Raw genomic sequence first — 22,764 nt, forward strand, 5'->3', positions numbered from 1 at the left:
CTGAACAGCACATAAAGGTTGATATTAAAAATCGCATTGTAGGTGATAATAATGTTTGTTTACATTGTTAATGAAAATTGTTGTACAGTACCGAAAAAAATCTAACTTTTTTTTTTAAGCTTTTCTACCATTTAAATAATAGTGAGGGACCCTTATTTACCGTGCTGAAGGGAAATTGGTGTTGTATGCTTCCATCTGCTGGTGAGAACCAAACATGCATTGGTAGTTACACATGGCCATTTATGTTTAGGCTACTTTTCCTGTTTCCAACTCTTTTTTAAATTTAAATAAATAAATAAATACACCCCCACCCCCCACGATCATAGTCACAAATACAACAATGACTTTTGAGAGGGGTACTGGATCTGTATTCAGGTGTCAAACTTGCAGGTGTTTACCTGCGTGAGCGCGTGGCAGCTGCAGTGTCAGTGTGAATGCAGGCGAGGGCGGCGTGTCATCACACATTTCTACTGTAATTAAACGCGCTGTGATGTCAGGAAGTAACAAGCCGCGAGCGTCGTCAACATTCTGGAGGCGAGTTAGTATTCTGCCTTATTTCTCGTTGAACATTTCTCGGTGTCAGTCATTTATGCTGTTTACAAAATCTTGACTGTGTTACCTGTGCAGTACATGTCGGTTTTAGGCGGTAATGCAGGTGGACGGCTTTTAATAGTAGTTGAAGCACTGGAAGTTTTATCTGGAAAGCACGGCAAGATTTTTTCCAAGTTGGAAATGACTCTGTTCTGAAACACAACGAATGTGTTTTGAAACAGGTAAATTTACTGGTATTGGTATTTAATGTACTTTATTAATTTTTTTTATTGTCAGTCCAGATAACTATAGTCAGATTTTCTAAACTCTAAATAGACAGTTTGTCACGGTTGTTAAAACGCGTTTTTATTACACTGTTCATCATTTGTATATAGCTAACATTACATATATGCTAGGATGGAATTGGTGTATTTATATTTTTCTATAAATTGCAAAAAATATAAAAAAATAAAAAAAGCTGTTTTTGTTCGTTCTGACCATGTTGTTAACGCTGAGGACAATATTATTTTTCACATTATATTGTAACATGGTTTACATGTAATCACAGAAAGAAAAGTCAACCTAGTCAGCAGAGAAATAAATAAATATATATGAACAGCAGTACTTGAGCACTGAAAGTGAAAATAACTTAAAATGTATGTTTTTATTTATTTTTTTAACAAAATAATAGTTTGTGGCACACAGTTTATGCTGATTTATAATCTGCAGTTACAACATTAGACAAGTGTGTACATGCATAGACTGGTGGTCTGACTGCTGTTTCCCACTTAAACTCACATTCTTTTCTTCTCTTTTGTCTCCAGATCCTTATCACGCTGTACTGTGCAATGTGGTATGCTGATGCATGTCTCTGTGTTTAAAGAATGAATGTCACAAACAGCAAGACGACAAGCTGCCAGGATGAAACGGTCTGCACTTTGCAAATATATCCCAGGTTGTCTATCAAACCTGGGCAAAGCTGCAACCTCAGAGTCCCGAAAGAGGCAACGGCAGCCACTGTCATCAAGACCGCTCTCGCCACACTTGGCTTGGACACGTCCAAGACTTACGTCCTCGTGGAGGTCCAGGAGTATGGCGGAGAGGAGTGGGTCCTTCAAGCCAGCGATCAGCCTGTTCAAAGAGTCCTTCTCTGGCCTAAAAAGGCCCAAGACAAGCACCGTCAAAGTGATGGATACTTTTTCATCCTTCAAGAGGGAAGCTACGATGGATCCATCCAGTATGACGTTATGACATCTGTCTGGCAAAAGAAAGTAGCTAAGGGACCTGTGAATCGGGGTTTTGTCACACAACAGCCTTGGGAATGCAACGATTTATGTAACCTCCCCGAGCTGACGGAGGAGAGCATTTTGGGAACCCTGCGGCATCGCTTCCACAAGCAGAAAATCTACACGTTTGCAAGGAACATTCTTATTGCGGTCAACCCCTTCAAGTTTCTCCCCATCTACAATCCCAGATATGTCAAGATGTATGAGAACCACACACTGGGCAAGCTAGAACCTCACGTCTTTGCCATTGCAGATGCTGCCTTCCACACAATGCTGAACAAACGGGTCAACCAGTGCATTGTCATCTCCGGTGAGAGTGGTTCTGGTAAGACGCAAAGCACCAACTTCCTTATCCACTGCCTGACTGCTCTCAGCCAGAAGGGCTATGCTAGTGGAGTGGAGCGAACCATCCTGGGGGCAGGCCCTGTGCTTGAGGTAAGTTCTGCTGTGGGTTTGAGGTTTATCAGATTTCATATTCTACTTTGAAGTCTGATAGTTCTGTAGTTGTAATAGTTAACTGTAACAGCAAGTTATGTTGAGACCCTGGTGTTTTGCAATGATAATGTCTATTGGATGTATGGCATCTGTAGCCTTGTTCAGGACTCCGCAATAAATGATTTCTTCAACTTAAATTTTTTAATTTTTGGACATTCAGAGGTTTTTCAAATGATGCATTGCTTTTAACAGCGTTTCTATAGTGGAAATGACAATGGTTTCAGTCTTGTAGGTGTGATAAGCTCATGTGACTTCGAGTTCAGGCTAAGACCTGATTTCAGTCCCGAAAGGGACTCTTTATCAGCACATCAAGAAATACAGATTAGGGCCTGTTTCATAAAACAAGTTTACCAAATAAGCCAGGCTTATTTTAGTTAGACTTACTAACTGAAATAAACCTAATTTGGTCTTATTTGGTAAATTTGTTTTATGAAACAGGCCCTAATCTGTATTTCTTGATGTGCTGATAAAGAGTCCCTTTCGAGACTGAAATGATGACCTCTGTGCAGGAAGTGGCTTGCCCTATAGTATTTGTCACACTATGAGCTCTTCATGTTGAGGACTATTAACAGTGCAAGAGAACTATGAAAAATGTGATACTGTCCTTAAATAGTGCAACAGATTGTGTGAGAATGGTTTCCCTTTTTCTCCACTAAGCATGGCCAAACTAGGATCTAGAAACCATTCTGCCTCGTCACATGTCCAATACACTTTCACACCACTTCCTCTGTTTCTCCCAGGGAAAAAGGGAGACCTCTGACTCCTTGTGCACTATAAATAGACGCTATAGATCATGAGAAACTCGGTCACAGTTTAAGAATTTCAACACACTGATATTTATAGATGCTGCCATTGTTAATACTCAAAACAATGAGATGAATGACTAGTTCACAACACTCTTAGGAGTTTTTCCATTGTTTATACAGTATATTCAATACGAGTATGGTATATATCCCTGAATAATCTGCTTCCTAAATTTCCTCTTCAGGATTTAGTATGAAGTGCTACTAATGTGCCAATAAAGTTCTCTTGAGGAAATAACTCATAATTCATTGGGTTTCCTTACTGTGGCCTGAAGTCCCGCCCTCTTGAATACAGCTGTCAGTCATGCACTAACCTACTGGGATTCTCAATCTGATCCTAAACAGGTTGAGCAAGTTCTCTGTTTTTCGTAAAAGCTTTCTTTTATCAGTTTGTCCCAGCCCCTCTCAGTTCTGCAGTATTGCTTGCGTTATGCCTTGCTGGTTTAAAATAGGCTGTATTTCTTGTAAAGAGTAATGGTAAAAACATAAATAAAAATGATGTTATGTTTTGAGTAGTTGTGTGTAATGGGTAGAAGAAGCAGAACAAGCAAACAGAGTGGGCTTGGTGGAACTTTATCATCATACGCCTGAGGTTGTGTGTGACCATTAATAGTTGATGCACATTTAAATTAATAGATTAGATGATTATTGGATCTCATGGGCCTTAGTAAATGATAAATAAAACATGAAATGAATCATTGAAGTCTTGTTGTTCCCAGATTAAGTACTTGGTACCACTTTACAATAAGGTTCCATTAGTTAACATTAATTAACTTGGGACATTAATTTGGGAACAAGGCGACACTTCTGTAAAAAGATTTTTTTATTAATACTTTTATTCAGCAAGGATGCATTAAATTGAAAAAAGTCACAGTTAAGATTTTGTTTGACAATGATATGAAAAAATGCTATTCTTTTGAACTTTCTATTCATCTGAGAATCCTGGAAAAAAAATACGCACAAAAATATGAACAAATATAAAAATACACAAACTTGTTAGTGCTTCGAGACTTTTTGGTACAAATAAGTGTTGCTTCATATAATTTTGTTGAATTAAAAACATCTGTCCCTGTCTCCCGCGTCACTCTTTCATAGAGACCTTTGTGTGTTGCGTTCACATGCACCCCTCACAACAATATGCACATTGTTTGTCTGGTAGTGTTATTTTCACATGGTGCTGTTTATCTATTATGCATCAGCTCTAGAGACTCCATCACCGCAGTAATTGTGTTTTATGTTTTGGTTCATAGAGCTTGAGCAGATAATTGTACAGCTTTCCTCACCTAAAGAGTTTTTTATTAGATATCCAGTTAGCATTGTCCCATTTAGGTATTCAAACGAATTTGAAAACTCTTATGAAATTATTAAATTAGACTAAAAAGATAGTTCTTCGTACTGGCCACTTTTTTGTAACAAAATAATAGGAGGTATGTTTCTGAAAAAGATCTGAAAGGTAAGATGGTATGTACGTTGTCATTGTGGTTGATTTTACATTATGGAAATTATGGGCATTATAATGCAAGCATTATATATATATATATATATATATTTTAACTGCTCATATTTAGGGTTATGTTGAAAACATACTAAACAGGTGTTTTTGAGAAACAAAAATGGGTCACAAAAAACTGGGTCATGTCTTGAGAATAAAACTTGTTGCACTTGCACTGAATTTTTCCTCTCACTTTCACTGAACTTTGATACTAAGAGTTTCTGCAATTCAGTTTTCATTTTTGATAGTCGTGAGAGGTGCCAGTGCTTTGTTATGGCATCTGAGGAGTGCACTTGTGACCTTTGTCCTTTCACATAAGAAAGAGCTCTGTGGGAAACGCCTAGCAGCTGTTAACATGTACAGCAGTATTAGGCCTGATCTCAGCCTCCTTGTTGAGCTTCTAACTCTGAATTGTTTTGTGCTATATGTGGAACCCCCGGGGCGTTGGCCTCATCAGAATACCAGAACGAGTCATAACAGGCTCTGTCAGTCCAGCTGATAAAAACTTGACAGATGCGTTTCCTCAGTATTCATTTTCATATCATTCACATGGAACTGGAACAGGGAAACAGTATGTTTAAAAACAAGTTTACATCAGGATAAAGTCCTGAATGATGGTAATGGTAGAGATCGTCTTGGAAAGTATGCACATTTTGAGAATCGATAGGGAGCAGTGAGCAAGCCTGTCATTACATGTTACACATGTCAAAGTCATCTACAAAAAGTTTAGTTTAGAACCTGCAGTATGTAATTTCTTCACTTTTTGTGACACAAAATAAAATATCAGATATAATTTCACAAAAACTCGCCTTATCTGCCATTGTTCTGGCAAAAAGACAGCTGTATATTCACTGAATAATGACTCCAGTTTTAATCTTTTGTTTACACAGCTATCATAAGACTTAAATGTAGCATGTTATTTTGAGTACTTTTATGTTTTTTGTGCATTTTGGAACTTTATAGTGCTTTCATTGTATCAAAAAGAGTGGTTCAGAGATTCTTCAAAACATCTTAATTTGTATGTCGCTGAGTGTCAGATGAATTTTAATCGACGTGGTTGAATAAATGACACATTTTTCATTCTTGGGTGAACTATTGCTTTTAACTGGAGTAGGAGGAAAATTACACATATATCAGCATTAACGACATCAACAAGCAAACTGGGCAACAAAGCCATCTAAGATAGATGTGTTCATTTGTTTGTGATGCCTGTGACTGATATAAAAGTAGCTCTGTGCTGCCCACATTTTTTAATTTCCTTTTTGTAATCTACAATAACCTACATGCTGTGGTTTGAATAACAAATAATAAGAGTAATATTTTAAAGTCAGGCTGTTGGCTGATCTAGTTTCTCCGTTCGACAAGTTTTAAGGCCAGTTGAACTAATTAAGTTAGGCCACCGTCTTTGTCTCAACACGAGTTGTCTGTCAGCATTCATGAAAATCATATCAGTGTTTTTTTTGTTTTGTTTTTTAATCTGAAATATTTTTTTCTGTGAGATTAAAACAATTTGCCTCCCTACATTTCACTGCTGGTTATACTCTGTATAATTGTGTATGTGACAAATAGAAAAAATCTTGAATCTCTCTAATGCATTCCTTTCTGTCTTCCTCAGGCCTTTGGAAATGCTAAAACAGCATACAACAACAACTCGAGCCGCTTTGGGAAGTTCATTCAAGTGAATTATCTGGAGAGCGGAGTTGTGAGAGGGTGAGTCATCTGTATACTTCTGCCCATTCTACGTCACACACCACAACTCTTATGAGGATAATGTTAAATATTATGTAATGCTGCTAATTCATGTTCATGACCACCATACAACATTTGTTGATCTCATTCCCCTTCTTTTGGAAAATTGCCAGAAAAGAACAACAATTACATGCCATTGATCTAAAATTCCTAATACTGTTTGCTCAATGTTTTAGGGCTGTTGTTGAGAAATACTTACTAGAGAAATGCCGCTTAGTGTCCAGAGGAAAAACTGAACGGTAAAACAAAAATAAAAATAGAAAACCATTATCTGTATCCATCCAAAATGTAGCACAACAACATACATTCCTTATCTGTTTGTTATCTGACCTTCAGGAATTACCATGTTTTTTACTACCTTTTGATTGGAGCCTCAGAAGAGGAGAAAGATGAGTTCAAGCTCCTGCGTCCTGAACAATACCACTACCTCAAAGAAGTAACTCTCAGAACAGCCTTCACATAGAATCAGTCTTCCCTATCAAAGCCATTTTAGTTTCAATTAGTGTTCATGATGCTCTCGATTGTCTTTTGGGCAAAAGTGAGATGACACAGAGGGCAAATGGAGACTTCTGCTTAAGCTTGTCAGTTTTTTTATCCTGAAAAAACACTGTAATAGTCAAATTCTTTCAAGACTATATTTTCTGGGCTGACCTGTCCATTTTATTTACATATCTATTTATTAATCCTTAACATTAATTCTTCACTCTTCTGCCCCCTCAAAGGAAATCCCAATTTTGGAGGATCAAGCAGAAATGAAACATGAATTCAGGAGACTTCATCAGGCCATGGAGATGGTTGGTTTTCTGCCATCAACCAAAAAGCAGTAAGTGAGAAGTGATTTCAAGTAAAAGAAATATTATGATGGTAATGCAGATTTTTTTTTTTTAGATTTTAAGTCTGAAATTAAGTTAATTAATCTTAAATTGTTTTAGTGCAGTTGTCTCAGAGGTTAAATTTTAATAAATTATAAAGTTTATAATGAACGCAAACCTAATTTTTGTATTATGCTTAATCTGAAATATTTATTTAGCTCTGTGTAAACCACTGAATTGTAACAATTACCCATAAATAGTAAATATATTTACAGATTTCTTGGTATAAACAAGATTTATGGTGTCTAATTGGGTTTGTTCTGGAAGGATACGGTCACACTGCAGAAAATTTACCAGCTGCTTGCGTGACTAACAAATGAAGAATTCTGCTCTAGTACAAGTCTGTGCTTGTCACAGAGGGAAAAAAATATATCAAGCCTTTCAATATCCATTGTGCTCTTTTTGTCATGACGACAGAGTACAATACTGCAACATTTGGATCATTATGAGCTGTCTTCCACGGAACAGCAGTGTTTTCGTATGTAAATGTGGTTATACAGATGTGGTAACTAATAATAACATAATTATTTAGACAAAATAGGAACTTTATTAAATTATTCAAGATCTATTAGATGATGTGTCATTCGATATACCTAAAAAAAGTACAAACATTCCACTGCATTATGTTTTTGAACATGTGACACCTTGCAAAGAGCGTAAATCTATTATAAATATAATTCATACTGTATTGTAGTTCAATGATTGATGGTCTTTTTCAGGATATTCTCTGTACTCTCTGCCATTCTGTACCTGGGAAATGTGACGTATCAGCCAAAAGATGTTGGCGAGGAGCTTAAAGTTGGGCCTGATTGTGTCCTTTCTGCTATCTCTGACCTTCTCAAGGTACCACTGGCTACTTTAGTGTTCAAGATAATTTCATCACAAGAGGCTGAACTTCTTTCCCTCCTACTGGTTCAAATATATTTTTGTTCATTGTGGTACACCACACAGAAACAGAATTACTTTGAATAGTACTGCTCAACAGTAAACCTCACCCCCCAGTTCTTTGGAAATACTGTGCAGTGACATCTATTGGTTTACTACATGGCTTTACATCACAACTACATGGCTAAGAAATACCATCATCATTACTAAGCGAAACCCAACTATGCATTCACATATCATATTCATTGCATATTGTAGAATCAAAAACCCTGAACCATGATTTTTAGAGGACTCTTAGCAGGTTTTTTCTTTTAGATTATTTATGATAGGCTTTCAGATTTTCCAGTCAGAATCCCTTACCTGTTTCACACTTTTTGATTTGTCATTTAAAGGATTACACAATCTGAAAGTCTTTTATATCAGATTTAGACAGATTCCTGTCATTCTCTGTTTAAATGCTTTTTTATATATATATATCATCCCTGTTCAATTACAGATTAAAGTGGAGCTGCTTGTGGAAGCACTGACTACAAGGAAAGCAATGACTGCTAATGACACACTGATCCTGCCTTATAGTCTCAGTGAGGTAAATACATCTGTTATGTGTTAGGTGGTACATTTATTGACATTTGTCAACTCTGTACCATCCATTCATTGACTCGTCATGTGTTAAATGCATATCTTTCATACTTTATGCATGAAGTCAGCTGTTTGAAGAGGCGGCTCTGTGCTCTCCATTTGTTTCTTTAATTTCTGTTCTGTGAAATCTGCTGACCTCATAATGAAACTCTTGTCTTCAGGCCATCACTGCTAGAGACTCTATGGCCAAGTCTCTGTACAGTGCCCTGTTTGACTGGATTGTTCTGCGAATCAACCATGCTCTACTAAACAAGAGAGATTTGGAGGAGTCTGTCCCAGTATGAATCCTTAATTTATACTTTTAATATATTTGTTTATATGTTATATTATATTTACATATAACATATGCAGTTTATATGGAAGGGCTTGACTTGGCAAACTCAAAAGCATCTGCCTTGACATTGTACTTTATAAAATATTATCTTCCTTACAGTGTTTATCCATTGGTGTTCTGGACATTTTTGGATTTGAAGATTTCAAGATGAACAGCTTCGAACAGTTCTGCATTAATTATGCCAATGAACAACTACAGTATTACTGTAATCAGCGCATATTTATGCTTGAACAAGTGAGTTGAGTTGTACTTGGACTTCTTCACTAATTGTGGTGGATGGGAAATTCTGCAGCATATGCCTCATGCTTGCATTTTGTTTTAGGAGGAGTACAGGGCAGAAGGAATCACATGGCACAATATTGACTACCCCGACAACATTGGCTGCATCAGTCTCTTCAGCAAGAAACCCACCGGGCTGTTTTACCTGCTGGATGAGGAGAGCAAGTGAGTTCAGTCCCTCACTATTCAGTAGTATTACAATACATACAGTATTCCTACTGTATGTATTGTAATATTCCTTTAGTGGAAAGTGTAGTTGTTAGGTTTTAGTTCTTAAATTAAACATTTTGGACCAATGACTAATAGAATTTTAGTTCCTTATAATGAAAAAAAAACGTTTTTTTTAACAAATACAAAAAATATCAAAAATATACAAAAAATATATATATTCAGATGTATATTAATTATTGTTAAAAGCATGTGCATGCTGTAAGAATCCACTGAAAAGGGTATATCTTCTGCAAATCCACTACATGAATTCTATCTTGCATACAAGTTAGGATGGATAGTACAGAATATGAATTGTTATGCAGCCTATCTTTTGTTATGTGGTTTCTACATTTCACTGTCTTTTGTTATGTGGTTTCTAGTAGTTCAGTAATTAATATTCTGTGTTATTCCCTCCCTAGTTTTCCTCGAGCCACAGATAGCACTCTACTAGAGAAGTTTATGCAACAGCACCAGGACAATCCGTTCTTTGTGAAGACCCCAGTGCGGGAACCAGCTTTTGTTATCCAGCATTTTGCTGGCAAGGTCAAATACCAGATAAAGGTAAAGGAACAGACCCTGAAACTATTTTTTTCCCTTTGCACAAGAGTGTAGTTGTGAAACAAATGATGTGTCAATGGTGGGAAAACAATACTGAATGGTGTTTGTGATGTTCCTGCCCTATAGGACTTCAGAGAGAAAAACACAGACCACATGAGGCCGGATATTGTTGCGTTGCTTCGCAGTAGTGAGTGCAGTTACCTGCGGCAGCTGATCGGGGCTAATCCGGTAGCTGTGTTCAGGTGGGGCATCCTTAGGGCCACCATACGTACACTGGCTGTGTTTAACGAGGCTGGGCGAAGCTGGGCGGAAAAACATCCAGGTAACATCTATGCAATCTACTAACACCTTTTTACTTACAGCTTACAGAAGTGGATTATCATTGATTTTAACATGTTTGTTTCCATATCAGATCAGGTCAGGCGCTACTCCAGACGCTCTCTTGGGGAAATGAAGACACCCAGCACTGTGGTAGAGAGGCTAAAGAGGTAAATGGACTGGATTAGTTCCTGTAGATGTGTGGCTTCTTGATGGAGCAATGGATTTATGGCAAATAATGGTGTTTGTTTTATATTTGATCTATACAAATGGCCATTTAACTGCTTTTAAATGCATTCTGATCTCTACAGCCAGGGGTCTTTGATTGACTTTTCTTTTGATCGGTCTGAAGAGGGTCCGCTCGAAGCATTTGAGGACATTTTTGCGACATTTGAAAATAAGAAGTAAGTTCACCATCACTTAAGGGTCTTTATTACCAGGCTTGGGTTCTTCTACAAGCTATGAGGATTTCCTTCTGTGAATTAAGAGAGTCTAACTGATTTCTTTTTTGATTGGATTCATTTTCTGTGAAATGTGTGTTTGGACTGACTAATTTCAGCTGTTTACTATTTATTGTGTTTGTAGTATTTATCTCCTTTCTAAACTTTTCTGATTTGGGATTGGGGTCAATCAGGGAATTGCATGCCAAAGTCATCCAATCTCTTAAGCGGTTTGGTGGCGAAGTTCCTCAAAAGTTTCGTCTATCCACAATTTCTGTGAGGAAGTCTCGTCTCTTCTCTCAGTGAGTGGGCCACATGTTCTGTGATCATCTGTCTGTGGCGGCTCCACTGCTCTCCGTTTCAGCTTGTGCTTATGTGTAATTTCAAAATCAAATTGAATAATCTGTCCTTTGTTGTTGTTTTTCTCTTCTAAATCTTAATATTTTAAAGCAAAATCCTAATTCTATTTTACTACTATCTAGGAAGAACAGGCCAAACAGACACAAGCAGTTAATTCCTAAGGTAAATTCATTCATCAAAACTGGCTGTTGTAGTGGTTTTTGCTAAGACAACTTTATGAGGTACCATCTAGGATACTGTTTTTAACCGTATTGAAGGAATGCCCATGTATGCGTGATACTTGTTGACTGTTTAGCTCATTGAGTAACCAACAAAAGTAAAAGAAATTTTACTATTCAGCCATACATGGTCGCAATTTATATTTCAGTTTTTGTTTGTTATTATATATATTTGTATATAAATATTTATTATATAAAATATTTTAAAATGTTTTAGATGCCTGTAGATTATAAGAATTATGTGAATTATTGTAGAATTATGAGAAATAAATAATTTTTGGGTATATCCAAAGTTGTACATGGGCGAGACTCACTACAGAAAATGTACATTTTCTATTCTGCAGTATATGTGTATTATTTTTCCTTGTTTAAAATATGAGAGATGGTACTAAATGTTATTGTGTTGTTTTCTGTACAGAATCTCATAGATTCACACTCTCTAAAGTTCATTATGGGCCTGACGCAGCACAACCGGGCAACCAGGTCTCTGCATCATCTGCACACCAAGAAGAAACCTCCAAGCATCAGCGCTCAGTTCCAGGTTCAATATTATTATTATCTTAGTGTGGAAAGCATAAGCTCCTTCATCATAGATCGGTTTGTTCCATCTCTGTGTGAAATCCTCTTTTGTGGTAGTTGTAAATGAGATGAAAGCTTCAGACCCCCAAAGCCGTGGGGAGGTTTTGGTATGATTTGCAGGGGTTTAATGGATGCTGATAGACGAATCAATGAGTCACGTGCTTTCATGTCTTAAACTGTCCAGGCATCTCTAAGCAAGCTGTTGGAAACCCTGAGGAAAGCAGAACCGTTCTTTGTTCGCTGTATCAGATCAAATGGTCATAAGGTATGGTGGAGAGATATTGTAAGTTTTGCGATTCGTCCATTTTGTGTAGTGGGTCAAGGATCATATATAAAGAACAATATTGGTGAATGTGTTTACAGAAGGAAATGCACTTTGATGATGCTCTAGTCCTGCAGCAGCTGAGGTACACAGGCATGCTACAGACGGTTCAGATACGGAGGTCTGGGTATGGAGCCAAATTCACCTTCAAGGTAATATAACATGGACTGTTTTTAGTTAAGAGTTACAAAATGGTTTGCGGTGGACTGTATGCCAGTAATAGGCATATATTGATTTTTTATTTATTTTTATGTCTATTCAATGCTTTACTCGTCTGCTAAAATAATGTTCTTAGTTTCATCTTCATATGAAGACTTCTCAGCAGTTGTTTGCAATTTTTTTGGAGGTTAATTTGACCCAAAAATGAAAATTTGCTGAAAATGTACTCCCCCCTCAGCCCATCTTAGATGTGAATGAGTTTGTTTCTGTATCGGAACAGATTTGGAGTAATTTAGCATTACATCACTTGCTCACCAGTGGATCCTCTGCAGTGAATGGGTGGCGTCAGAATGAGGGCCCAAACAGCTCATAAAAACAACTAATCGACACGACTCCAGTCCATCATGTCTTATGAAGCAAAAAGCATCAAGACCTTTTTAACTTTAAATAGTTGCTACAGGTTAAAATATGAGTCCTCTACCTGTAATATTGCTTTCTCCAGTGAAAAAGTCATCTTGTCTAAATCAAAGAGAAATGTACACAGATCAAGCACCGTTTACCAGTGCAAACAGTCCAAAGCAGTTCTAAACTAATATGTCAGAGGATTTTGACAACAGGGGATGGACTTTTTCATTGGAAGAAGCATTATCGACAAACATTTAGCTCGTATTATGCCCTCATTGTGATGGCACCCATTCACAATGAGGATCTATTGGTGAGTGATGTAATGATACATTTCTCCAAATCTGTTCCGATGAAGACAAACTCATCTACATCTTGGATGGCCTGAGGGTCAGTAAAATTTCAGCAAATTATCCTTTTTAAGGTAAACTACTTTAAGATTAGTTATTATGAAATAATGCATTTTGGAACCATGAATGCAAATGCCTTTTCATATGTTGATTTAAACAGACATGTCTTATTTTACAATGTCACTGCAGGAGTTTACAGATCAGTTTAGAGTGCTGCTGCCAAAGGAAATATCAACACCTCAACAGGATATCACCAATCTGTTGACCAAAATGGGAGTACCCAGATTTAGTTTTCAGATTGGCCGAACCAAGGTTTATTTAACTTACACTCTTCATTTAAGAAGTACTCAATACCTCCATTTTATCATTCAGATCAGTTTCCAGATTTCCCTAATTGATTAAGAATCTATGTGCACAGGTGTTCATGAAAGAGTCAGAAAGACAAATACTTCAAGAAGCCCTTCATAAAGAAGTGATGAGGCGCATCATCATCCTGCAGAGATGGTTCCGTGTCTGTTTGATGAGGAAACAATATTTGCGTGGGAGGGAAGGAATTATAACCATACAGGTACTATTTGTTTGGTTGTCCAGGGGTTGCCTAGGGACTTTACATAATCTTATATAACCTTGTCTGAGAGGATATCAATCAGATCTTCATTGCGTCTCAATTATGATTATGGTCTGCTGAAAGACAGCTAAAACCTTTTCTACCTAGATACATTTACTTGCTGCCTCTCACAAGTGGCAAGTAATAATCTAACCTTTAAATATAAATATAATAAATAATCTAACCTTCAAAAATTTAAGGGTCAGTATTTTTTTTTATTAATACTTTATTCAGCAAAGACACAATAAATTGATCAAAAATGTAACAAAAGTCTTCCATTTTCCATTTGAACTTTATTTTCAGTAGAGAATCCTGAAAAAATATATATATAATGGTTTCCACAAAATAATGAAACAGCACAACTGTTTCCAACATTGATAATAATCAGAATGGTTTCTTGAACACCAAATCTGCATGTTAGAATGATTTCTGAAAGATCATGTGACAATGAAGACTAGAGAAATGGCTACTGAAAATTTTGTTTTGCGTTAGAGGAATAGATTTGAATAAAGATTATTTTAAATTGTAAAATTTAACAATATTACTGTTTTTGCTGTATGTTTGATAAATGAATCCTTGATGAACATAAGAAACATCATTCAAAAACATTAAAAACTCTTACCATTGTAAGCTTTTGAACAGTTGTGTATGCATTTAAAATTAAGTCTTTCTCTTCGTTTTTAAACAAACCAATAGTATTGAAGACTCATCCTGTGTTAGACATGGATGTTCCAATTAAATATTCTCATTTTACAGTATGTAATACTGTTAAACAGTGTTGTGTAATTTATTTTCATTTTGAATCGTCATGAGCCTCAAACGGTTTGTGGACCTGGTTGGAAAACTCTGCAATAAATGATAATGTACCTGAGCAGATGTTTCCTCTCTCATCCCTCAGCGATCGTGGCGTTATTTGCGTAAGACATATCGATGCCGGGCAGCAATTGTGATCCAGACTGCATGGCGAAGGTCCAAGGAGAGAGCTGAATATCTGAAGCAGCAAGAAAAACACAAAGCACAGATGTAAGTCCAAGTTACCTTTTGAGTGTTTTTTTAAGTGAAAGTGAAAATGACGTGACATACGGCCAAGTATGGTGACCCATACTCGGAATTTGTGCTCTGCATTTACCCATCCAAAGTGCACACACACAGCAGTGAACACACACACACCGTGAACACGCACCTGGAGCAGTGGGCAGCCATTTATGCTGCGGTGCCTGGGGACCAGTTGGGGGTTCGGTGCCTTGCTCAAGGGCACCTCAGTCGTGGTATTGAGGGTGGAGAGAGCGCTGGACATTCAACATTAGTCATTTTGATCTTTCTTTCAGATCTCAGACTGAAGAAAAGAAGCCAAGTCAGCCAAAGCCACAGCCTCCACTGCCTGATGAATCCCGCTCACCTGAACGAAAGAAGATGGAGGAACTGAGCCTACAGGCAAACACAGAGACCAAGCCTAAAGTCACAGTACAACCTACTAGAATCAAAAAGCAACTCAGCATCAGTGAGGACCGACCTGTTCAAGATGATAAAGGCATGACTGGCAATAAAGAAAAACAATCTCCTGCAGGCCTTCCTCGGCCTGTGTCATTTCCACTGAACATGAGCCAAAGTACTTCTGATGAAACTCAAAATGCTGCACACCTACAACGTTACAACAGGACAACAAGGTTGAAGGAGAAGCCTGAGAAATGGAAGGAGAAGAGCAGTGAAGCAGCACATATGGAGAACGTCCGTGCTGACATACGAAAATTTAGTATACAGTGAGTTTTTTTTTTTTTTTTTGGTCTTTTTTTAAATAAAGACTTACACAGTAAGTGAAGGCTCATTTTATGTTGCTTTTCTTTAGTTTGTGACTCTCTGGAATGCTTGATTATGATTGGTCAGTATGTAATTAATTATTTTTGTATAACCATTAAACTGTATATTTGACTGTTGTACTAGAAACTACCATCAATGTTTCGTGTATAATAATTTGTTATTGAAGCAGCCATGTAATGATGTATATTCAGTTTTTCAGGCAGTAATTCCTGGCTGATAGTACATTATTCCTTATTTATTTGTTACTATTTCTTATATACTAGGTCATGCACCTTTTCCCTGTCCGTGGATAATGTGTGCAGAACGAGTTTTTTAAAGTCGGACAGCTCAGCCTCGCCATCCAGATATGAGGTACTTTTCAAAAACTAGTTATGGTCTGTCTGTTAAATCAAAAATGTTGTGAGAGCTCAAAAAATTTTTTACTTGCATTTATTCTTGTCCCCAAAAACAGATGTACAGGTACATCTCAAAAAATTAGAATATCATGAAAAAGATCAATATTTTTTGTCACTCTTGAAACCCATATATTATATAGATTCATTACACATAGAGTGAAATATTTCAAGCCTTTATTTCTTGAAATTTTGATGATTATGGCTTACAGATAATGAAAACCCAAAATTCAGTGTCTCAGAAAATTACAATATTATATAAGATCAATAAAAAAAAGGATATTTTAAACGGAAATGTCAGGCTTCTGAAAAGTATGTTCATTTCCATGCACTCAGTACTTGGTTGGGCCTCCTTTTGCATGAATTACTGCATCAATGCGGCGTGGCATGGAGGCAATCAGCCTGTGGCACTGCTTGGGTGTAATGGAAGCCCAGGTTGCTTTGATAGCGGCCTTCAGGTCATCTGCATTGCTGGGTCTGGTGTCTCTCATCTTCCTCTTGACAATACCCCAGGGGATTCAGGTCAGGCGAGTTTGCTGGCCAATCAAGCACAGTAACACCATGGTCATTGAACTAGCTTTTGGTACCTTTGGCAGTGTGGGCAGGTGCCAAGTCCTGCTGGAAAATGAAATCAGCATCTCCATAAAGCTTGTCAGCAGAAGGAAGCATGAAGTGCTCTAAAATTTCCTGGTAGATGGCTGCGTTGACTGTGGACTTCAGAAAACACAGTGGACCAACACCAGCAGATGACATGGCAGCCCAAATCATCACTGACTGTGGAAACTTCACACTGGACTTCAAGCAACATGGACTCTGTGCCTCTCCACTCTTCCTCCAGACTCTGGGACCTTGATTTCCAAATGAAATACTAAATTTACTTTCATCTGAAAAGAGGACTTTGGACCACTGAGCAACAGTCCAGTTCTTTTTCTCCACAGCCCAGGTAAGACGCTTCTGACGTTGTCTCTGGTTCAGAAGTGGCTTGGTAGCCCTTTTCCTGAAGACGTCTGAGCGTGGTGACTCTTGATGCACTGACTCCAGCTTCAATCCACACCTTGTGAAGCTCTCCCAAGTGTTTGAATCAGCTTTGCTTAACAGTATTCTCAAGCTTACGGCCATCCCTGTTGCTTGTGCACCTTTTCCTACCCAAATTCTTCCTTCCAGTCAACTTTGCATTTAATATGCTTTGATACAACACTCTGTAAACAGCCACACCTATCAGTAATGACCCTCTGTGACTTACCCTCTTTGTGGAGGGCGTCAGTGTTCGTCTTTTGGATCATTGCCAAGTCAGCAGTCTTCTCCATTATTGTGGTTTCAAAGAACAAAAGATACCTTTTTCACGATATTCAGATTTTTTAAGATGTACCTGTATACCAACATATACACTACCATTCAAAAGTTTTGGTTCTGTAAGATTTTTTTTTTTTGGAAGAACAAAATTATTCCTTTTATTCAGAAAAAAAACATCTATAATGTTACAAAAGTTTTCTATTTCAAATAAACGCTGTTCTTTTAAACTTTCTATTCATCAAAGAATCCTGAAAAGAAAAAAATGCATACAGTTTACATAAAAATTTCTGCTGCAAACCTCTGAACAGTAGTGTATGTTGAGATGATTATCTCAAAGATGCTTTACTGATTATTTTACAGTGTTTATGGATAACTGGATCAGCAGGTACAGGTTACTTTTTTTCCCCCCTCATCTAAACCGGTTCACATATCATAGGTTATGGTTCACAACCGTAAGCGCTTCAGACACAAACGTCGACTAGCACGTCCTCGCAGCGCGCTGAAGTGGGATCATATGGATCGAAGCGATACGGAGTACTGGAGTTTTCCCCTTCCTCCCATAAGCCCCTCCACTGCCAACCAGTCCAGTATCCACGTGGAACTGGAAACTGTGGTAAAAGACTGGCCCAGTTACAACAGTTACAAAGGGACCATTCAAGCTGCTGTGGGCCTTGCTTTTGCACGCAACAGCTAACATACCATGAGAATCAGCATTAGCTCAATGTAGAACGTTTCAAAGACTTCTCTTTGGAAACCATGCTGATCCTGTTCTTGGATGTTTCTGACTGGAAGCTGGTTTCTGACCTTTTTTGTTTTATTTGACACCGTGCACACAATGAGGCTGCTGCTAGGTGTGCTAATGAGTGAAAATAGTAAATAGATATAAGAAAAATAATGTTGTGGTTGTTGAGTTGCAGATGTTTTAAATGTTTACCTCTATATACATAAAACTGGCAAAAGCTTTTGATGTTTGTTTGGCTTCGACAATTAGTTTTATCATAGAAGTGATTTAATCATCTTTTATTGTACTATTTGGGTCTTAAATAACATTATATACTAGAATATTTTATCATAAACACATTCTATTTTATATTAAAGGGATAGTTCGCTCAAAAATTTAAATATTGTCATTATCATCATTTTTGGGTGAACTATCCCATTACTTTAAGTTATAACTATCCCTTATAACTTTTTTGTAACACTCACTTCCTCAAAATTAACTCCCAAGTTTTAACAGCTCCAGTATCTGTTTTGTGAGGTTTTAGTTTCCTATTTATTCACTTATTTACCACAAAGAATGATCTCACAATGGTGGATACTGTGGCTCTGAAGAGCTTTGCCAACTAATTTGACAGTAGTTTTCATTAATTTATTAATATTTGTCAGGCCTTGTGCAGGTTTAGCAAGACACATTTTGTACAGCAATATGAAATACTGTTAAAATTCCATAACCCATAGCAAAAAAGGTCAACATGGATCTTGGGATGCAGTGTGGGAGGTTGGTGGTGGCACTAATTTGAGGCAGTAAACCCAATCAATAACATTGTCAGTCAATATTATGGTTGGAAAACATTCTTTGCTAAATGGTTGTCATCTAAACTGTAGTTTTGAATCCGCTTGAATATTGTCTTGCTTTTTCCTGTACTGTCTGTGGCTGGTTTGCTGATCGGAATGCATGGCGGGACTATGGGGAACAAAGTAATATATATTTTTCCCCCCATATTTTAATAGTATATATATATATATATATATATACTATTAAAAACTCATTATTATGTATAATTTTGACTGGAGTGATTGTCAGGCATTCAGAGTTTGGATTAGTGAACCACTTCTTTTTTCTGCAATTTCATGATGATAATTTTTGAGTCTCTCAACATGCTGTGGTCTTTCAGATCCAGTCACCTGCAGAACCTGATGTATGCGTTAGTATCAAAAGGAGGACAAGTGAAGAAGTAATTGCACCGTCCAGCACACCAGAAAGGTGATCAGTCCTTTTCCATCAGCATGGTACCTTACTGAACCTTGCTGTTCTCGCTTTTGTTTGAGATATCAAAGCTAATGTAATGTGTTTTTTGTTGTTTATCAGTTTTTAATATTTTATAATGCATATAAGCGTGTTGCTTGCATTTCAATTTAATTAATTCTTTCCATTTATATCTTGTAGGCGGGGCATTTATTCCCTAACGTTTTTTAAGAAGCGTCTGCCACCCCAGGAGGAGAATATAACTATGACAATTACACGGGCAGAAAAAGAGGCACTAGGTTGAATTATTCTCCCAGACCCACTTTATTCAGTCATAATTAAATTAATCTTGTATTTATTTATTCATGAATTGGTTAAATATTTGAATGAATGAATAAAAAATAAGTTAAGAAAAATGTATTTAGTAGACCATTTGTGAGTAAATATTTCAGTTGCAATGACTTACCTCTTTTTCTCTTATTTACCTCTCTCTCTTCGGGCCAAAAGCCAGTAGCCCTCACTCTTATTCTCCACGTGTCAAGAGCTCAGCCTCTTTTCCTGGACCCCGTCGCAACCCCACCATTAAAATCAGCCGAGCTACTCGTGTCCAGGAGAAGTGGAATGCTTCGCTGGATAGAGAAATCACTGACAGTAATGAACTTCGCCATTTGGATGAGTTCTTGGGAAATCAGGTTTGTGTTGATGTTTATATTCTTCATCAGCTTTTTGAAAGGCATTTTGATTTTAATTCTAAAGTTGGATTGGACACCCTAGTAGTTAAAAGTTGTTTCCTGAGTTCCTGATAGTCCTGATCCTGATAGTTTGTTGATAGTCATGACTTTGCACTTTTAATTACTTAATTTGTTGGTGTGGTGTTGAATTCAGATGAACGATCTAAACACCCGCATAAAGGAACTCTCAGAAACGGAGAAAATCTTCTTTTTAGCCACCACACAGTTCAGAGACACCATCAAAAGCATGTATTCCATATCAGTAAGTTTATCTTTACTCTCATCATAGTGAAGTAGATAAATAAAAAACAAGTTACATTTTTTGGCAAGTGTTTGAAATTATAATTTTCCTGTGCCCAAAAGAATCTCAATATTGGCTATAAGGCCCTTATGTCAGGTTACCATATGAAAGTATCCAGTCTCGCAGGGCTGAAGAAAGCATCTGAGGTGCCGCTGGTGGTAAATCTTTTTCAGTCAGTTCTGGATGGATTTATCAGGGGAGAGCTCAAACGACTGGAGGCAGAGCCTTGTAAGGTAACTTAACAAGTTGTTAAGATTTCCACAGAAGCTTAGCTGTGCTTAAATATTTTTTAAGAAGTTATCACAAGATCCTCAATGAGTTTGGTCCTGCAGAGTTCCATAGAGGACTTTAGATTTACACAAAAAATACAATTCCCAATTGAATCCAATTTGGCAAATTTTCTGATGTTTTTGAAAAATGTTTCTTATACTTATCAATTTCATGCAAAAAAAAAGTATTCTTGTAAGATATTCTTAATCTGACCCAAACTAGTTATCATTTATCCTTGAATTGAGCTTTTATGCCCTTCTGTCTAATTTTCAGGTTAAGGAGAGGAATAGAAGAAAATCTAAAAGAGATACCTGTGTAAGTTATTTTTGTGACACAGAAACACATAGTTATGATATATGATGTGAACATTTATTTCACCTCTTCCAAAAAACTTTTGCTTTGTCTGTAAGCCTGACAGCCCACTGGGTCACTTATTTAGCACATACCAGGTGACCATTATGCAATCATGTGACCAGTGCAACTCATTCATATGGGGAATGGAAAAGGCCTTCATGTGCAGCTGTAAGTATCCACCATCCTTTTTCATTAGACTATGTGAATGGACAAGGAACCAAACAGTGGTACTTTATGCTGTGTTGTCTGTTTCAGCTTGTAAAATGGTGTGTCATAAGAAGTGTCTGAGCAGGATAACAGTAAACTGCACAGGTCACTGTGACAGGAAGGTGAGCACTGCTGTCATATAGCAGTATTACACCATCACATACACGCAGTGAAATTTTTGCCATCATCTACTCAACCTCGCTAACATGATAACGTATTTGGTGACAGACATTTAATTTCTATTTGTAATAAAATATGTTAGATCATATAGTTACTTTTTTTGTATGTTTCCATTATTTAGAAAGATGGTGAGCAGACCCTTCACTTTGGTGTACCTGTCTGTGCCCTGGTCCGCACAGTTGACTCTGTACCATTCGTCATGGAGAAGATGCTGGTTCATGTTGAAATGAACGGACTGTACACAGAGGGCATCTACCGCAAGTCTGGCTCAGCCTCCCGGGCCAAAGAGCTTCATCACATACTAGAGAAAGGTGATAGTGTGTTTTCAATTGATTGTTTGATTGTTTACCTTGTCTATAACTCTGTGTGTTGCTCTGTGTATTTCTTTTTTTTAATTCTGTGGTTGTATGTTATTTATGCATGTGTGTTAGTGATAATGAAGATCTTTGGGCAATCAGTGGTTGCATTACATGTGCTATATAAATAAATAAAATAAATGTTCTTAAACACCTCATTATCAGAAATTAGAGGGTACGTCTTTAAAGTTAAAGTTTTAAAGGAATAGTTCAGAAATGTATCACTGCATTGCTTGCTCTCGAATGGATCCCCTGCAGTAAATGGGTGCCATCAGAATAAGAGTTCAAACAGCTGATAAAAAGATCATAATTCAGTAAATAAATTAACATCTTGTGAAATGAAAAGCTGCATGTTTGTAAGAAACAAATCCATCATTAAAATGTATTTTAATTTCAGACCAGTGCTTCTGGCTAAAATATAAATCCACTATCCATAATATTGCTTTGTTCAGTGAAAAAGTTGTCTAGTCTGAATCAGGAGAGAAATATGCACAGATCAAGCACCGTTTACATGCAAAAACAGTATAAAACGGTTTGATTGTGACTTAATAACAAGGGATGGACTTTTTCACTGGAGAATACATTATTATGGATTATGTACTTAATGTTGGATTTGTTTCTTACAAACACGCAGCTTTTCACAATACTTTAATTGATGGGCTGGAGTTGTGTGGATTACTTGTGATTACTAGTGATTATAGGTTATATTTTTGATCAGTTGTTTGGACTCTCATTCTGTTGGTACCCATTCCAGGGTTCCCACGCTTCTTGAAAGTACTTGAAAGTACTTGAATTTCAGACATATGGATTCAAGGCCTGGAAAGTACTTGAAAACAAACATAGGTCCTTGAAAGTGCTTGAATTAAATTTAAAATAAATTTAGTTTATGGCGCTATTTCAAAATTGTCCTATATGTGCTGTCACAGAACGAAACGGCAAAAATAATTGGGGTGGAGATGGGGTAGTGCGAAAAAAAACTTAGCGTGTGTTGATGTGCAGCCTAGAGTT

General features: G+C 37.1%; 1 protein-coding gene across 4 annotated transcripts in view; it reads left to right on the plus strand.

Moving 5' to 3' along the window:
* Positions 1–512: 512 nt before the first annotated feature.
* LOC306845674 (unconventional myosin-IXb-like) overlaps positions 513–22,764 on the plus strand; it is a 29,055-nt gene continuing 6,803 nt past the window's right edge. For 2 of the 4 annotated variants that reach the window (XM_079378603.1, XM_079378601.1), the window contains exons 1-34: positions 513–773; positions 1,356–2,252; positions 6,223–6,317; positions 6,533–6,595; positions 6,693–6,792; positions 7,079–7,179; positions 7,948–8,071; positions 8,610–8,699; positions 8,914–9,030; positions 9,186–9,320; positions 9,409–9,530; positions 9,995–10,136; positions 10,260–10,455; positions 10,546–10,621; positions 10,763–10,855; positions 11,086–11,193; positions 11,374–11,413; positions 11,888–12,010; positions 12,233–12,313; positions 12,412–12,522; positions 13,471–13,593; positions 13,700–13,849; positions 14,787–14,911; positions 15,217–15,648; positions 15,970–16,057; positions 19,287–19,375; positions 19,559–19,656; positions 19,865–20,049; positions 20,243–20,350; positions 20,452–20,622; positions 20,933–20,974; positions 21,070–21,181; positions 21,269–21,342; positions 21,522–21,711. In XM_079378603.1, the coding sequence (XP_079234729.1) occupies positions 1,416–2,252; positions 6,223–6,317; positions 6,533–6,595; positions 6,693–6,792; positions 7,079–7,179; positions 7,948–8,071; positions 8,610–8,699; positions 8,914–9,030; positions 9,186–9,320; positions 9,409–9,530; positions 9,995–10,136; positions 10,260–10,455; positions 10,546–10,621; positions 10,763–10,855; positions 11,086–11,193; positions 11,374–11,413; positions 11,888–12,010; positions 12,233–12,313; positions 12,412–12,522; positions 13,471–13,593; positions 13,700–13,849; positions 14,787–14,911; positions 15,217–15,648; positions 15,970–16,057; positions 19,287–19,375; positions 19,559–19,656; positions 19,865–20,049; positions 20,243–20,350; positions 20,452–20,622; positions 20,933–20,974; positions 21,070–21,181; positions 21,269–21,342; positions 21,522–21,711 (4,741 nt within the window). In that variant the 5' untranslated portion in view covers positions 513–773; positions 1,356–1,415. The remainder of the gene's footprint in view (positions 774–1,355; positions 2,253–6,222; positions 6,318–6,532; positions 6,596–6,692; positions 6,793–7,078; positions 7,180–7,947; positions 8,072–8,609; positions 8,700–8,913; positions 9,031–9,185; positions 9,321–9,408; positions 9,531–9,994; positions 10,137–10,259; positions 10,456–10,545; positions 10,622–10,762; positions 10,856–11,085; positions 11,194–11,373; positions 11,414–11,887; positions 12,011–12,232; positions 12,314–12,411; positions 12,523–13,470; positions 13,594–13,699; positions 13,850–14,786; positions 14,912–15,216; positions 15,649–15,969; positions 16,058–19,286; positions 19,376–19,558; positions 19,657–19,864; positions 20,050–20,242; positions 20,351–20,451; positions 20,623–20,932; positions 20,975–21,069; positions 21,182–21,268; positions 21,343–21,521; positions 21,712–22,764) is intronic. The other 2 variants (XM_079378604.1, XM_079378602.1) reach the window with 1 other exon arrangement.

The sequence above is a fragment of the Barbus barbus genome (assembly GCF_936440315.1).
Source record: "Barbus barbus genome assembly, chromosome: 26".
NCBI lineage: Eukaryota > Metazoa > Chordata > Actinopteri > Cypriniformes > Cyprinidae > Barbus > Barbus barbus.